This window comes from Falco cherrug, chromosome 14 (genome assembly GCF_023634085.1).
Source record: "Falco cherrug isolate bFalChe1 chromosome 14, bFalChe1.pri, whole genome shotgun sequence".
NCBI classification, from domain to species: domain Eukaryota; kingdom Metazoa; phylum Chordata; class Aves; order Falconiformes; family Falconidae; genus Falco; species Falco cherrug.
Window position 1 is genome coordinate 21413583 of NC_073710.1, and position 18370 is coordinate 21431952.

Consider the following 18370-nt stretch of genomic DNA (forward strand, 5'->3'; position numbering starts at 1 on the left):
ATACTCAACTACCCATAAAACAACCCTCTTAAAAATTTGCAGACAGCTGTTTTGACACATCTGGCCAACTTCAGATCTCTTTCAAATGGGTGACATGCCAACCAGATACACTTGTTTATTCCACGTCTGAGTTTGGACCTTCACACAGAGAGAGTATCATATTTGGAAGTTTACTAAGTCATCACACTGGATTCACAATATGGTAGGAACCCATGCTAAAGATCATACAACAAGGCCTCATTAGCTGAAGTTCTACTGGGATAGCAAATCAAACTTATCGAACGGCAAACCTGCCAACAGTCAGAATTCCTAATGCCGCAGACGTGCTTGTATTTAAATACATTTTTCAAATTAAATTAGCAAACAAATTGGCCTTTTATATTCTGGCAGCGTAACTGTAGTCCAATACCAATACAGCTGGGAAAACCAGTCACTAAAAGAGGCAACTGTATTGTAAGGTGAGATTACAGGTCTCCTAAAACAGGACTCAGAACTGTAGAACTGTCCTGCATTCTGATTTATTCCTATTTTTAAACTTGCAAGGTTTATAATTAATGGCTTGAGGACATGAGGAGAATTGGAACAAATTTCAGTCTCGGCTTCCTCTGCATGTTGTTAATGGCTAGCCTGTCCACTAATGTGCTCCAATTTTACCCACATCAACCACATGTGATACAAGCTGCAGGAAAGCAAGTGAATTTTTAATAATCTCTCTGATGTACAGTATAATTGCTGACTTTTATCAGACAGTGGTTAAACAAAGACTTAGAAAGAAATAAATATTCCTTAATTGCACAACTGCCATTGCTCACAGCAGGAGAGCCTTTGAAATGAGTAACTGGTCCCCATTATCACAGCTACACACATACTCAGACATGTACAAATAAGTTTAGATCAACGCAGACGTTTATTTATTTCCCAGCTAGGTAGGTAACTGTGTGTATGTGCTTATATGACAATGGAGAGCAAATAACGTGTGACATTATCTTCCACACACATGGGAAAAGCATGCCTCTAAGCCCATTCATGTACCCATACACACGTACATGCAAGCTCCCAGTGTGTCTCACACAGGGAAAATCCTCCACACCGTGCCTCGTGTGATATATGGGTTTTACTTGCATACTAACCTAGACAGATATGTTATCTCATTTTAGCTGCGTAGAATTAGCATTGAGACAGTGTGCAATGCATTTCTGGAGCCAACCTTCCTCCTCCTTCCTCTGTGTAAAACAGAAACTTTGATTCCTGGAGCATTACAGTCTTAAAAAGACAAATGCACATATTTACAGCCCTGAATGTAAATGACTCCCTTGGAGCTGACGTTTCGTTCTACCCCCAGGACATCCCAATGAAAGAAACCATGCACTTTTATATCGACAAATGTCATCAGCACTTATTTCTGCACCTGTGATGCCTTGAGGACCCACCATAAGTTAAAAAAAAAAAAAAAAAAGACATAAAAAAAATCATACAAACAATCCCTCCCCAATACCAGCCTGCTGTCAAAATTGCTGAGAGCTGTGCCATAATGCATTTAGTTCATGTCTAAAGGTATAATCAGCAAGGCACATGTGTGAACCTGCCATTCAAGAAATGCCCCAGAGTTTAGTACACAAGTCTGAGGCAAGAAAGATACAAAAGAAGAAAAATAATAGTGCTTAACATCCAATTGTGAGAAGATCAGCCAGGAAATTACAAAAGCTGTGCTTATTTGGCAAATAAAATGTAAAACATCTTATAGTGTGATATGGGCTCACAAAAATGCTGATAATAGATTAAATACATGTACTCTACTGTTTTCAACAACCGCTGTTCTTTCCACTGTGCCGTTCCTATGGCTTTCCTTTTCCCATTCAAGGGGAAAAAAAAGCCAAACCAACAAACCCATCCCTATTCCATTTAAGTAGTTCAGGGCACCAGGTCTTCTGTACTAGAAATTGTAAGATACGTGATCAATTCAGCATCGGACTCCAAACTTTGTAAGGGTACACATGAAAGCTCAGAATTCCACAGGGAAAGAAGCTGAATATTAAGGGGCATTAAGTTCTGATTAAAGGGAGCACCCCTCAGAACAACTTGGACTTTGCTCATTTTCCTTCACTTGTCTCCGATTTCAGTAGAGGGGTGACACCTCTTCACCAGCAGATCTGGTAGCTCTTAAGAGGCTGTGAATAATAGGCTGGTTTGCAAGTGCCCCAGTGACATTCCCCAAATTAAAACTTTGCTTTAAAGGGTTCTTTTTCCCTGGCAGAACCAAGGAGACCAGGGTGCAGGTCAGTGTCCTGTTACCTTGCTGTACTCCTCCCAGGAGTTGCTCCAGGTCCAGTAGTGAGCCTTGTAAAGCCCGATTCTCACCGCCATCATCTCGTTGCCACGATAATAGAATATGGGCCTGAGAAGGAGAGCAGAGCTGCATGAGAAACGCCAACACACTAGACCCAGGCAGCCACCACCGCAGCAGCCTCGCTGATAAGGGAGACAAACACTTTAATGGTGTCTGACTTCCGATTCGGCTATCAGTCAGAAACAGGCTGCCTCCTAATAGTCTCTACTGCAACGTTTTCAATTAACATTTTTTAAAGTGTTCATCAAGTTGAGAGCTCACACAGCGCAAGAATGAAACATTATACAGCTTGGCTGCCAGTGATTGTTAATCCTTGAACTATCAGACCCTGTTATTTCCTATAGAGCATGCCGATTTAAACACCAAATGTCTCAGAAGTGGCGTGTGTGTGTGTGCGCGCGCACACAAGAGAAAGGGGGATCTGCAGACTCTGTGATGCTTAGTCTCCACTTTATGGCAGCACCAAGCTATGTACCGTTAGTGTCACATGGACAGGAGAGTCTGTCAGGGAGGACACCAGGTGCTGGTCTGTTCTGGATGACACCTGAGGAAAACTCTGTATGGAAAAACCTGGCAGCCAGACATGCTTTATTATCTCCTGACTATTTTTTTTTTGCAAAACCTCCCTTGGCACTATCTAAACATACCACTGAAAACTGCAATTTTTTCCCCCGAAGGTTTTCCTAATTAAAAATACAGTTGAGAAATGCACCTTGCTTGAAGCATTTGGTCTGCACCCACATGCACACAATACCCCTTCCTAGGGCATCATTCCTGGCAGTATCCCCCAATAACATGCTACTGTTGTTTGAGGGAAGAGTACAAAATTTTACTGAAACGGACTATCTGCAGGAGAGAAGTTTGATTTGTTGGTGGAGCTCATCACACAGGGACATCAGACTTAGTCAGCTCTTCTTTCCAGTTGTTTCAGGCTGCTGACAGGACAAGACGGTGAATCTGTTTATCACTGTCAGTAGGGTACATACATCTTTGTCTTTCCTTCAGAGATCCACTCAGCAAAAAATACTCACTCTAGTGATGCCACCTTGAAAAAACAATCCCTAAATGCAAGATAAGATTAAAATATCCATGTCTGAATGACAGGAGTGGCCTTAGATCTCTTCTATTTTAAAATTGCAGCCTCCCCTGCAGGTTCCTTACACAAAGGATGAGCTTTTCTCCTTTGTCACCAGGAACTGTCCGTGAACAAAGGGGAAATGCCACTGCCAGCAGAGCCCACTCCTGCATCCTTAAGGCACCTGAAATGCCGGTGAAATAAAGGCAGCTTGAGAGATCTGCCCAAGTACAGAACCTGATTTAAACCAGTACCATTAAACAAAAGCCCAAAGAAATATGCCACAAAGTATGCCAGTCTCCTCTTTCCTTGCTGTAAACACTCACTATTTGACAAGCTATTATGTGCCCCTTTGACTGAAGAAGTGGGGGTTAGGCTTTTGCTTTAAAAAAAAAAATCCATCTTTGAAAGAGGATTACAGTACATACTCTAAATTCTGCTATTACTGATTTCTTTTAGCCCCATTCACTTTTTTCCTTTTTAAGATTAAAAGAACACAACAACTTCATCTCCTGGAAAGTTTCTGGGGGGCTGTGGAAACTGTGACCTGGTCGGGTTTGGGGGAAAAAAAAAAAAAAAAAAAAAAAAAAGCCATGATGTGCCATGAGTGACTGCTATTGTTACACAAACAGCACCAGTTCCAAGGGGTTGGTGACTGCAATGAAGTTATCTTTTAAAACAACAAAGCAGCTTTACAAACTTTCAGAAGTATAGATGGGATAAACTGTTTGAGGAACCTGCAATGCCTCTCATCAGCCACTGGCTGAGCTCTCAGGTAATACGGTAGGCATGCTTTTTGCTTAACAGGCACAAATGCAATTTTACAGAATAAAAGCTCACATCCAACACAGAAAAGAACTCAAGTATGTTTTCCATACATACATTTCTTTGCTATCTCACAGACAAAGAATATGTTTATATTCAGGTTTCCCAGGCTGCCAAATTTCTCATCAAAATCACAACTACAAGACCTCTCTTGACCTCCAGCCCTTCCAATGAGAGCACCAAGGATATCTGCTGTCAGATCTTGGTGCCTGTACCCAACAGCTGACAGCACTCCATGCCCATAAAGATCCCAGGTCTTTAACCCAAATCTATTCTTGCAAAAGCATCCACAGAAACAGGACCTTGGGAGGAGATGAGCTTCCAGATCAGCTGCAGCAGTGCAGCTTTTACCTTCAACCTCTTGCGAGCAGGGGCTATAAGGACCCAGCATACTCTTGGATGTTTTTCCAGTAATAAATAATGTATTCTCCCCTACCCAGGCTACGTTTCTCAGGCTTTTATCTCCCCTATTGCCATATGTTGTTCCAGGGATCCCTGCTAACCCCCTGACATTTTCATCTGTCCCCAGACTCCACTGTATGGCAACATGCCACATGTCAGGAAATCCCACCTCTGCTTGCTCCACTGGAGAATGAGCACAAAGTGTAAATCTCTGGTGCTACCCCACCTCACTGAGCAGGAGCAAAGAGGCATCAATTCAGTTTATAAAATATTTCTGTAAATCTGATTTAAAAAATAAACCAAAATTTGGCATCACTTCAGTTAGTATGCAAGGGTCGGAGCTCTGGGCTCATAACTAACCTGTCAATTAGCTTGCCCTGCAAGATGGCAGGTAAAAGGTCAATGCCATCAATCTGTCTGTCACCAGGAGGCTGCAATCCCGCCAGGGAGAGGCTGGTGGTGAACAAATCCATCACGTTGCCCAGCTGATGACTGACCTGAAAAATCAACAGAAACGCATTTGCAAAAAGACCTTCAGTAAAAGCCAAAATGAAACAGGCTGGTTCCGCCAAGCAGAAGCATTGGCTCCTGAACCTCCCTCTCAGCTAAACGTCTTTTGAGAATATCTCCCTTTACAGTGCTGTGGTCACCAGCAAACCTCCTATTAAAATAATAAAAGAAAGCAGATGATCCATATTTCTCCACTTCCAGTGAACATTTGCATTTTGATTCATTTTTTCATTTTCCTCTCTTCTCACTTCTCTGTATGTACCCGCTTTACAGGAGCATGTTTTTGCAGAGTTCAACTTAATTTTGCAAATTGCAAGTAATTTGTGGATTGAAAAAACAGCACTTAAACCCAGGGCGGGGGCGCTAAAAAGGGTCCTTGATTTCTAGCCTCTCCAGGTCATCTCTGGAATCCAGATTGCCCTGAGAGATTTCCCAGAAAGCACAGGGATAGATGGATAATAACAAAAAGAGCCCAATGACTTAATCTGCAAACCATTTCCAGAAATACAAGAACTGTAAAGTTGTGGTACTTTCAGTATATATTTTAATAAGGGAGAAAAACATCTGGTTTTGGCGCCAATGGAGATGTGCAAGCTTTTTTTTCCCTCCCCCCCTGTTTTTTTTTTCCCTTTCCTTAATTGGAAGCCATACTTAATCTCTCTGGTCTTAATTATTTATATTTTAAAAAACTAAAAAGTCTGTTCTGACTGATTCTTTCTGCATCTTTGCTCCCACTCTGCTTGCAGTATGCTGCAGTTACCTGTTGCAGGATGTTTAATTAGCCAGTGACACATTAAATTAAAGCAGATACATTCAAATCAAGAGCAAGACTGTTTCGCACCAGGACACACAAGCACAAGATGCAACATAAAAGAGCCTTTTCAGCCATACCACTTGTTCGGAAACAAGAAGCCATCTGATACAAGCCCCCATCTGTAAGTACAGAAGCACTTTCTGACTGAAATCCAAGTCCTAGCAGCAGCCTTGTGAATGGCAGTGTGAACATTACAATGCTGGGACTACCAAAGACTTTTTAGCTCTGAATCCTCTTCCTACTCACAAACAGACTCCCAGCCTGAAAGCTGACACCCATTACTTAAATACGAAAACAAATGATAACATGATAAATGAATTTTTGTGAGATGCTGACTCTAGAAAAAAAAACTAAAGGGAAAAATGCTATTTTCGCTGGGACACTAAGCCTTTTATTAAGAGACTGGGCTGAAAAAAGTGAATACAAAGGAAGAATTAAGTTAAAAAAAGAAAGAAACTGGAGAAAGCAACATGCAGGGGACTAATTACAAGTTTAACGTTACAATATCACATTATTTGATTATAGTAATTTCAAAATTTAATGGCTTTCATTCATCAAAAGATGTTGGCAGGAACACATAAAGTTAAAGCTGCACACAAGAATACCTCCACAACTCTTAAGAAGAAAACAAAGTGCAAAACTCTAAGCACAAGAGGAAGCCTGACCATGGAAATCCTTGCCCAGGAAAGCAGTTGGATCAGTTGACCTAGATCAATAGGTCTTGCAGAAGGTCTCGGGCGTTTGAGGTTAAGCCTTATTCACAGGCATTGCTGCAGCAGGCAGCTTGAAAGAGGTCATGCTCAGCCTGTCCTTGTAGGCAGTGACAAACAGAGGTGAGCCCACAAATCCCTCACAAAAAGCAGATGTATATGTCAAGTTCCCTCCCTACATGGAGAAAAGAATGGGGATCTTCCGATACACAGCTGTGGAGAGGGAAACAGAACTGAGCTCTCTGATGGTGTAACCCTGCTCCTTGGTCTCCCCGGGGCCATTCGGCAAAGGTGCACCGCTGGGGAGAACCAAAGCTGGCCACGTCGTCTGTGGGATTAGCTGTGGGACACTGCTGCGTGCTCCTTGGACCGGCCCCTTGCATAGGCTCTTCTCTGGTCTTGTTTGTGCACTCAGAAAGGACGGACACATTAAAAAACAGTGTACAAAACCCCAAACCACCAGCTCACTCCTTACAGAGCTGGACAGCTTCATGAGCCACTGGTGTTGGGAACGCTGCACTCCCTCAGTCAAAGGGGATTACAAGCACTCAGCATCTCAGCGAAGATGCTCAGCCCCTTGTAGGCTCATCGGCTGGCTAATTTACCCCGAGCATGCCTTTGGAGAGCTGCAGGGTCAGCAGAACACCATATGCAGAGCTTGGAGTCTAATAAAGAGGAGATCTGGCACACGTCTGCTCCCTGACAACTGCTACGTCAGGAGCAGGCAGGCAAACTGGTTTCTGACACTTTTTGTAATTAGACCTCTCACAATTTATAAGCCAAATCCAAAAGTCACTTTACTTGTTGTCACTGCATTCCCTCGCCTCAATCTTTTGATAACAGGCAGCAAGAGGCAATCGGTGACCTGAGACTTGTGCCTCTAATATCACCTAATTTATACATCGTGTTGTGACAATCCTGTGGGGCCACTATGGTCTTCTTGTACTGGCCCTTATTAACCATAACCAGATGTAGATGACTCTCTTTAATCATCCAATTACGTTTCTGGTCTCAGACAACATTTTTCCGTGAAGCAGAGAAAACTTCTTAAGGAAATTAAATGCCCATGCCACAGCCACTTGGATTTATCTGTGCTCTGCAGCACCACATTGAAGAAGGGGGGAGGGGGGAAAGGTTAATATTTATATAAAACTTTGAAGTATTTTCAGAGAAAAATAAAAAAATTACCATTTTCTCCTGTCAACAGTGCTCTTTCATTCTAGTTGCCTTTCCCATTTATTTATTTATTTTAAGAAAAGAAAAAGAAAAATCCAGAGAGGGCAACAGCCCAGAGAAAATAAATAATATATAAAAAAGAGCGAGATCAGATATTGCTCGTATCAGTGAGAAACAGCCGGTATTACGCACGTAAGAACGGATTTTTCCCCCCTCCTTCCCCCCCTTCTTTTTAATAAACTCTCAGTATACACATAACGTCTTTAAGAAAATGAAATCCTTTTGCTGTGGGCCACGTTGCTAGAAGAAATAGTCACCACTGCTGTTATCAGTGCTTTCAAGCTTTAACTCTGAATCAAAGGCGACAATTAATAAAGTCGCCCCCGCCAGGAATGGAAAGGAGGAAAGCTAAATATTTGAAACTGGGTGAACAAATGTCAGGGTGTTTTTAAATAAAATCCTTTTACAGTTATCACAGCAAGCAGACCTGATATCCCTGTCTAATTCAATTTCAATTTGCGCCCCATGGGAGATAGTGAAGAAAAGGTTGCAATGCTGTCTTTGGGTTGATATGTTCTTTTCTCCTTCAGGAAGCAGGCACGAGAGAGGAAGGGGAGGAGGGTGAGGGAAGAGAGAAGGAGGATTCAAATACCAACAGAATATGATTCTTTTTTTTTTTTTTTCCAGCTGGATCCTTCCAGAAGGCAGATGTGATGTGGGGAATGTTGAAATGCTGATTTGTTGTGAATTCACCTGGAAAACGTAGCTGAGGAGGAAACTGCAGAAAGCCTGTTTGTGTGTGAATAAATATTCCTGAGGGGGGACCAGAATTAACTGAATGTTGATGCCAAGAGCAACACACACTCCCGAGGCATTCCTCTCCCCAAAAAACTGCAAATCAGCCAACTGCACCAATTATCCTAACCTCTATCGATATCCTGCCAAGTGTTCACAATCCTGTCACCTAACTTCTTTTGTTTAAATAAAACGGTACTCCTTTATTTCAGCAAACAAATGTATTCTTTAATAAAAACAACCCCCCCCCAACCCTATATATCAATAAGGTCATTAATAAACTGCCAGATCCCATCAGTGGAATAAGCCTTTCACTCAATAACTGGATTTCACTAGCCAGAGACACAAACTCTCTTTTTCTGGCTGCAGTTGTGCTGAAATGGTCACTGACTGTCTGTCCGCTCCTCAAAATGTCTGTGGCTGGAAAGGAACAACCAGGGCTCCTGGAGCAACCCCAGTGTAGGAAGGAATTGACCCTTCAGCTTTGTGCTTGGCACTCCTGAGAAGCTTTTCACTTCCACCCTGGTTCAAGGCTCCCAAGCCTTTGTTTCCTTCAACACTTTCGAAAAGAAAGAGCAATGAGGAGTTTGAAGCAGTTTCCCCATGTTTTACAGCTACTTGGACTACACAGGAGTTAGGCTGACTGATTTAAAAACATAGTCAAGAAGACGTTGAAGCTACAGACCCTGTAAGATACAGAAAAGAAGCCAAAACTGTACTAGCAAACATGTGTGTCTGTCACTTCATGTCAGTGAAAGAGACAATTATCAATCAATAACTACAGGTGCCCTACAGGCCAACATAGCGTGAGCTGTATTACACAGAAGCAATGCCAAACCTCTCACCTGTAGTCAGTGCTGCTGTGGGTACCAGTGCTGCAGCCTCGATGGCAAGAATACAAGCAGAAAAGACATATAAGTAGCTATCACATATTTATTTATCAGTAGCATCATATGGGAGTCTAACTCAGCAAAGCAGCACATCCTGGGGACAGAGTTCAGAACAGGCTCCTCAAGGTACCCGAATGGAGTCCAAGAGGACATCTGGGATGTAACACCTGCAGATGCAGACATTTGGCAGGCAGCATCACGAATTGGAGCCCAGGACAGGAAGGATTTAAAGTTAAGCATGTGCTTAAGTGCCAAGGATGATATCAGCAGTGGTGGAGGAGGGGATTTTCAGGCGCATACGTGCCCCAATAAACCTTAAGCACACTCGCCAGCTCACCAAGCATGTGTGGGTTCATGATAGTATAGTGTAGGTCAGTCCACCCACCGACACAAACACGTTAACTCTGCACAGAAATGGCTGTTAACAGGAATTCAAACAGCAGCTTCAGCTGTGGCCTTAAGCAGAAGCCATGCACCACACCAGGCTACTGAGAGTGTTCTGTGCCATGTAAAGCTTCACCGCTGCACTACATGCAAAAGACTACCTGTGAGAAGGGTACCAGCCAGTCACAGTTAGAAAATAAGCAGGCACAGTGATTTCTCTACTCATGTTCTTAATTACACTGAGTTACTACAATGGAAAGAATTTTTAAATCTCCTATTTACTTGTCCCCACTTATAATGCATGTTTACTTTTAGCACATTATTTTGTTTGGACATGGAAAACAAAACAGTCAGCTTCAGTTTCATGTTCTTGTATGCTAGCCCAAGGCTGTTGTACTTGGCTTGTAAAGGCTTTATGGAAATGTTTAAATTTAAACAAAAAGACTGTTTTCATTTCAATTTAAAAAAATAATAAAACATCCCTAGTAGGTTTTGTGAACGCTTTAAAAAAAAAAATGATGAAACCAAACTACCCTCCTGCCCTCAGCTGCAGATCTAAGGTACCTGATGGCTTCCTCCTAAATGTAAATGATAAATTATCATTATCTTGACTCAATCAAACCATCAAAAGGAATGCAACTTAGAAAAATGTTTTATTTATGAATAGTTTGCAGTCTTAAGCACTGTGCCCAGTTAATGAAGTATCACTTTCTTCAGGGATGAGAGATGCTCACAAAGGGGAAGGAATCTGTATTATTTACTGTGAACCCTGCCTGCAGAAGAATTGATTGCATCCTTCTTTAATGAGAACTGGGACAAGAGAGGCTGGTAGTGCCACTGGAGGATTATTTTGAAGTGATCATATCTGTACAGGCAGGAAAGAGCAACAGTCTGGTATCTAAACCTCCCCCCAAGTGGAACTTTTATCAAACACCAAAGTGAGAGCCCTGAGGGTCAAATCACTTGATACTTCAGGGCACGGAGAGTGTGTGTGGGCAAAACACTCCTTTAAACTGGGACACACATTAGCAATGTGTCTTTATACTTCAGTTTGTTCAAATATATAACCCACTAAAAATACCATGGTCGAAAAGAGTGAAGGGTTTAAATAGAGCAGGAAGACAAAAAGACCAGACTGCCTGGCGCTCACAGAAGTGTTGATCCTAGACACTCTAGATGCAAATTCACAATAACGAACAAGAATGGCATTGTTCTCTTGGGGCAGCATTCAGCTCCTTATTCAAACAAGCATCTGGACTGACACGCTGGGCACGTTAAAAGTCTGTACTGAAGCTCACTGAACCCAGCAAGAACAACTCCATTCACTTCAGTCCACTTAGACTGATCAGAATTGTTACAAGCAGACACTCACCCCTCCTGCAGGTATATGTCCAGGCCACCAAGCAATAGCTGGCTCTCTCATGCCACCTTCAAAGGTGGTTTGTTTGCCACACAGAAAAGGACCATTGCTTCCTCCTAGAGAGACAAAAAAAGCCATAAAAACCCACAATATGCAACACTGTATTTCAAAGGGACACTGTCAACTAGGAAATGTTTAGGCTAGTTTTAAGTTTTTTCATTTCTGCATGAATGTTTCTTCAAATAAGATGTCCAGGGTTGTTTTGGGTTGGGCTTTGTTTGTTTGGGGTTTTTTTTTGTTTGTTCCGTTGGATTTTTTTAAAATATCTGTTTGTGATGAAATTGTAGGAGTGTCTTTTCAGCACAGAAAGTGACAGTTAAACACAACTTGCTATCAACAAAACAAAGAAAAAAAAAAACCCAAACAACATACAAACAAACAGAAAGTACTTTGCTAGCATTTTCCTTCCCTCTAAAGATGTTAACTGCTGTTTGTAACTAAAGGAAATCTGACGCTTTCAGGCAGAAATAGTATCTTTTTTTCATAATCCGTTTAAAGTACCAGAGCAGTATTAGATGCAGATACAAGAGTGAGAAAAATAATTGTGCATTCCCTGGATGTTCACTCTCAGAGATAGGAAGTGCTTTGCAGAAATGCCTGGGTTTTTAACCCAACCTTGTAGCTAAGCTTGCTGAGGAAAAACAGGGAGGTCTTGTGACCGATTCCAGGTTACACAAAGTCAAACACAGTGGTTCAGCTGAAATCAGAACTCAGGATACTCCCTGCTCTGCGGTCCAATAACCACGAGACAACCTACCTCCAAATAGAAGAGAGTGGGTTATAAAATCAATTTGCAATGACTCTGAGAGAAACAATCATTTAAACAAAAGAAAACTTGCAAAGTAACAAAAATATTTTTTCTTCTTGACATTTTTGATGAGAGCTAAAGAAGGAGGGACTCTTGAACTCTGTAATTATTCAGAAAGCTCAAATATGCATTTGGCAGATGGATATTGTGCCTGGTCCTAAATAAATAAAAAAATATTCATCCCCTGACAGCGGAGCACCATGTAGAAATGCACACAGGTGAACAACCACACCGGGTTAGGCCAAAAGTCCACTTAAACAAGGATAACTCCTCCAAAAGTGACCAGAAGTAATGAACATAAGCTAACTCTAAACATAAACGCTCTGCATTTTGAGGTTTCTCCTAACTGCATAAAGGAAGACCACAGGTACATGTCTCTTCCCCACCCCCCCAAGACAGAGATTCAAGCCCTGATTTCACAGCCCCAGCCCAGGTTTATTTATCTGAGACTCACCTTGTTTAGGAGCTGAAATGAGAGCAGCCCCATTATCAGAGGTAAAAAACACAAAAGTGTTTTCACTGATACCCAGTTTCTGAAGATGTTTTAGGATTTTTCCAATGCTATCATCAATTTCTCGCACAGCATCCCCATATCTGAGGCAAAAGTAGATGCAAAACATTAAAGGCAGCAAAAGAGGAAAAGTGTCACACAGCATAATGCACTACAATCAGCCACAATGTTCAGCAGGCATAATTTATACCTGTGCTGCAGAAATACTGCTCTTATGCATCAGGTCCTGCAACAGAGTTTTCCACTGTCACTGCAAAACCCGCGTCTCTTACCTGAAGAGAGCAACCTCTCTTGGGTATTAAGAGTCAGAATTCATTCAGACGCAAGCCACTCTTGGACAGAGACCAGCAACTGATACAAATCTAGCTGTAAAGTTCTCAAACATAGGCAAAGCCACTTTGCCATCGACTTGAAACTTAGAACATAGCTTTGCTTATGGATGCTGGTTTGAAACTGCACTCTCAGAAGCAAGGCTCACAATAACTACAGAGCTCTTTGCCACCTGTAAATTACAGTTTTCATGCATGCTTTTCTACTTGCTGTTCTGATTTATAGGCTTTTAAAACAGGCACTAATCATACAAAAGCCTTCCAAAAAATCATCTGTGCCACATACAGCACTTCATTACTCACACAACTGGCAAAGGAGCTTAGACTCCCCCTCCCACCCCATTTTAGTCACATGATCTTTATTTCAGATTATAGTAAAATCATCAAAGAACAATCCAAGCAAAGTCCTCACTAATGTATTTCAGCACACGTATACACTTTTGAGAAATTATCTATATGCGCAGATCTAGAAAACAATGCTTAGGGTTTCTGTTTCTGCAGCATGAGGTATTAATTAAAAAAAAATCCAACAATACCCACAAAACCAAGACTTACAGTCCTCTCTGACTAGTGCCCAGGAACTGTTTGGAGGCATAAACAGGAGCATGGGTAGCATCGATTGCCCAGTATAAAAAAAATGGCTGCTGGCTGGCCTGCTGCTTGCTAATAAAATCGAGAGCTTCCTGTAAACAGCAATAAAAATGAATTTAACAGAATCATCCTCTGCCATATAAATCTCTCCAAAAAAAAAGAAGCATGAAGTCACTGTGGCTTAGAAACCAGTATTAAAATACAGTACCTGCAGGTAGATCTGGGTCAAGTTGGCTTCACCTGTCTTCAGATCAATTTTGAAATCTTCATAATATCTTAAGATAAAATGAATCAGAGAGGAGAAAAAAAAACCCCAATCCTAAGGAATATACAACATAAAAAGGCTTCCCCCCTCCCCTTTACTCACTGTATAAGTAGGTGACAAAGAGGTCACAGTTGCTACCCAGCAAACTCTCTTCAGATATTAAAAAGTATGACACCATATTATTTCTTACAAGAGAAAGCAGTGAAACAGCTAGATCTAAATTAATGACAACTGCGAGTTTTGGACAAACCTGAGCCACTGACCTTTCACTGTTAAGCTAGCAGAACAGGGGTAGTATGCTTAAAGATCTCATGTTGCTACTCCTTCAAATAGCTGTTCAAAATGCAAATTTTCAGAAGTACAAAACAACTTCCAGCAACACAGAGCAATCCTGGAATCAGAACTTGGACTGCTTTGAAAACATTATGTTAGAAGTATCTTTAGACACCAATTAAGCAAAGAAGGGCTGGGGGCAGTCTTCAGGAGAGTAACAGCAAGTGAAATAAGATGATATCCGACTCAAAAGTGAATGGACAGGAATGGCACAGACGACAGACTTGGAGCACAGAATGGTGTTATGCAAACAGACAAAAGGTTATTACAAACAGGAAGAGAAGGAATAAAGAAGTCTTTCAGTACAGAATGGAACCAGCTTCCAAGAGAAGTAGAGGAGTGAAATCATCACAGGAAGCCTTTAGGGCTCAATGGGATAAGCAAACATCTCTCTTTGGCAGATGGCACTCCAGAGCAGTCACATCCCTAGACAGTCCACATGCAACTTGCAGGTTTGCCTTGGTACTCAGAATCAAACATCTAGCTTCATATTTAACAAGCTTCAACTTTAAATTTAGATGGTAAGGTAGAGATGGGGAAGACAGGATTCCTACAAAAAGCGGTTAGGAGTTTAGAATAAAGTTTAGTGGTCAACTACCATGTCTAGTCTGTGAGGGGCATCCATACCACAGAAGTAGGTCTGGATTATCTCAGCTTTAACTGGCAAAGTCAGAGTGCCACAACCACAACTGAGAAGCAGCAAGCACTGCCCAGGCAACAGTGCTTGAGTGCCAGCATTGCCTTTTCAAAACCTCTTCTTTCCCCAGGAAGGACTGTCCTTGCTTCCTCTCCTAGATGTGAAACTCATACCTCTCTTGACAGTTAACCTATACCTTCCCATTTCTGTCTACCTTGTGTGTTTTCCAACAAGGCTTTCCCTTAATTCTGTCTTGGCTCCACTGGAAACCACCACCCAGGCCTTTTAAGGCTGGATATTGGGCATCCCCAGGCTAGAGGGAAAATGCTGTTCAAAAGTATGAGGGCAAAGCAAGAAATGAGATGCTGGCACAGGATGTTGTAGAGTCCAGAAACACGAATGGGTTTAGAAAAGAGACAAGACTAGTTCACAGAAGTTGAGTCAGTGGCTATTTAAAGATCTGGACACAACCTTCAGTTTAGGAAGGTGGACCGCCATACAAGAGAAAGACCATTCCACGTATGCTTTCTTATACCCTTTCTATAGGCGTTCAATACTAGTGGTCATCGCAGACTACAATGGATTAAATGGGCCTTGGGCCTGACCCAGGAGGGCTGTTCATGTGTTTCATGACCTTTTACAAGCATCTTTTCTGCACTGGCATACTGCTGAACTGCAGGATATTCAGGGCACTCTCTAATAAGGATCTTGGATCATATATGAGGCAGGATATTCCCAATGCTTGACACACTGTAAAAGTCCTATGCACAGAGTGAAGCACCTGTAGATGACTGCCCATCCAACTAGGTCTGTAACTCTGATTCTGAAGCAGCTGCTGGTTTTGCCAACCCCTTTTCACTGAAATGGGTTTTCTACGCTAGCGCTTATCTTCCAGCACTGTAGTGTCAGCAGGGAAAGCAAAGAAAATAACATTACCAGGCAAGTAGCTGAATTACCTGCCAATCATTTCCCAGTCCCTATACACAGGGATATTGGGGAGTGCTCTGTTATCAAAAGGTCCAAAATGGCAGTTTGGGGATCCAAACCATTCATCAAACCCATGCTTCAGGGGATGGAACTGGGGCCGGTGACCCAAATGCCTAGGAACAGAAGAAACAGATGAGTTAAAATTCTACTACAAGGAAGAAAATAATCTCATCAGAATGGCATGCAAGAAAACAGTCTCTGCCTAAGAAGAAAAATCTTGAAGCACTTCAATCAAATAAATGACTGCAGAGCGCTCTCTTGATCTTTCTCATACTTGCTGCAAGCACATCCATGCAGACTTACTCCAGTGCTTGCATATATCCCATTTTAATCCAATGTCCAATCTTTGCTTTCCGTTATTTCCCTCCATTGGTGTCTTCTCTCATGCTCTCTCGATGATCCGCACTGATGGACCACACTGCCCAAAGCCATTGCAAAGATGTACATAACGCTTTACTTAGAGGATTCTGATCTACGACAAGTCACTTTCATACCACTAAGCTGTAAAAACACAAAGCAAGGCTCATGAAATGTACCATTATATCTGCATCCCTTTTATGGAGTACTCATGCTGCCAAAATGGTACAAAGAGATCTGAATGTAAATGAGAATTAGTTCTTTACGTGCACATGTGAACATAAAACATGTTTAGCTCCTCCTGATGGCAGTTCCATTCTACCATGCAGCTTGAAAATTCTCCATCCTTAATTTCAAGATAAAGCTCCTCTGTATTCCACAGCTCCTACACTGCAAATTCTACATTTCCTTCATTTATACCATGCTGAAGATACAGAATGCCCATCCTCTCCCAGTCTCTAAAAGAGACCTTTGTAGACTAATGCTTATTTAATCATTCCAGCTTCCACTCACAAGTCTGCATCTGCAACCTGTCCATTTTGTGCCATCACCCCCTGCACACTTCCTGGATGTAAGGGACATAAAATGCATTCCCTGAAGTAAAATGATCCCTAGAGTTATTCTGAGCTATTCCAAAATGAGTTATAACAGAAAACAGTCGTCATTCCAGCTATGAACATATCTCAGTGATGTAACTGAAACTGTAAGTCTGACCTGCAGGATTCTATCCCTTCCTCATTTATACATATGATAATACAAAGCTATTCCTGGATGTTTCTACAACAAGGGACATGAAAAAAATATTTTATTCTGAGTACGTCCTAAGAGATCTCACAGGAGGAGAGAATTGAAAAAAGTATCAAATAATTACAGAGATGCAGATTACTCTCTCCCTCCTACAACACAAATAAGAGAAAGATATTTAATGAAATGCAACAAATTCTAGAACAGCCATGGAAAATACTTGACTTGCAAACATATAATTAAACTGTGGAACTTACTGTCACAGGACACCCTGAAAAGTTTTTAGAAGGGATTTTGGAAGGATATAAAAATCTTCTGCTGGAAAACGTAAGTCCTTAAAAGCCCTAAAATTCTATGCATGGCTATGGTAAGACCCCAATTTAACTACTGGACTTTGCATTTCTTTACAGCTTTCTAGGAAGCAGGTGGCATGCACAAATGGTAGAGACTGCCTCGTCCTGTCCAGGATTAACAGTTCTTGGGTGCATGATAGTGCACTGCACATTCGTATTTAGTCTGCTTCTTGCTAACAGCTGCAGGTCCTTCCAGATTCGCTGTTTTTCAAATAACTGCCTGGAACCAATCTGTATTTGTGTTGTTTATTTCTTTTCCCTGGGTGTATGAATTTACATTTATTAGCACTGAACTGCATCTTATTGCATTCAGCCCACTGATCCGATTCTTCATGGCCACTCTGCTGTTTGGATTTGTGGTAATAAATAATTCACTGTCTTAGGTTAGTTTGCTTTCTTTCCAGCTTCAGCAGCACCAGTCAATCCAACCACAATTCAAACGTGCTCTCCTCTAACTTGTTAATGAAACTGTTAGATAAATTGTATCCCATTGCTTTCCTAAACAGTATCTCTCTGACAGTACTCCGGTCTGAAGTCTCTTCATTAACAATTACTCTGTTAACCAAGCAGTACTCCTCTGGTATCTTTGTAGTTTTGAAGTTGCTATTTATGCATTTATTTATTACAGCACTGTTCCAAACTGTGAATCAACTGTTCAGAGATCCCCAGACCCCATGGGATTCCATTACAGCCCACGAGCGCATTTGAAATTCGAATGTTACAACTGCACCAGTTTCAACTGTTAGACTGGTAATTCCACCGGGCTCATTTGATCTGAGTATCTTTCAGGCTTTTCCATTCCGATTCTTTGCAGACATCACAAAATATTGTTTTTTAGAAGTTCTTCTGTATCCTCTACATAGATTATACTGTACTTCCATGAAAATTCATAAAGCTGAAGGACAATATTCACAGAGTATTGGACCACAGAATCATAAAATTATCTAGGTGCGAAAAGACCTTTAAGATTTTCAAGTCCAACCATCAGCCCAGGACTGCCAAATCCACCACTAAACCATGTTCCTAAACACATGGCTTTCAAATCCCTCCAGGGATGGTAACTCCACCACTTGCCTGGGCAGCCTGTTCCAGCGCTTGACCACCCTT

At 41.6% G+C, this 18370-nt stretch overlaps 1 protein-coding gene across 3 annotated transcripts in view; it reads right to left on the reverse strand.

The window, feature by feature from the left end:
* The window catches only part of GALNS (galactosamine (N-acetyl)-6-sulfatase), a 48901-nt gene that overhangs the window by 23442 nt on the left and 7089 nt on the right, over positions 1-18370 (reverse strand). For all 3 annotated transcript variants that reach the window (XM_014278367.3, XM_027802329.2, XM_055726370.1), the window contains 7 exons: positions 15779-15922; positions 13796-13862; positions 13552-13679; positions 12611-12750; positions 11301-11404; positions 5010-5146; positions 2293-2395 (listed from right to left, as the gene is read on the reverse strand). In XM_014278367.3, coding sequence (XP_014133842.2) covers positions 2293-2395; positions 5010-5146; positions 11301-11404; positions 12611-12750; positions 13552-13679; positions 13796-13862; positions 15779-15922 — 823 coding nt within the window. The remainder of the gene's footprint in view (positions 1-2292; positions 2396-5009; positions 5147-11300; positions 11405-12610; positions 12751-13551; positions 13680-13795; positions 13863-15778; positions 15923-18370) is intronic.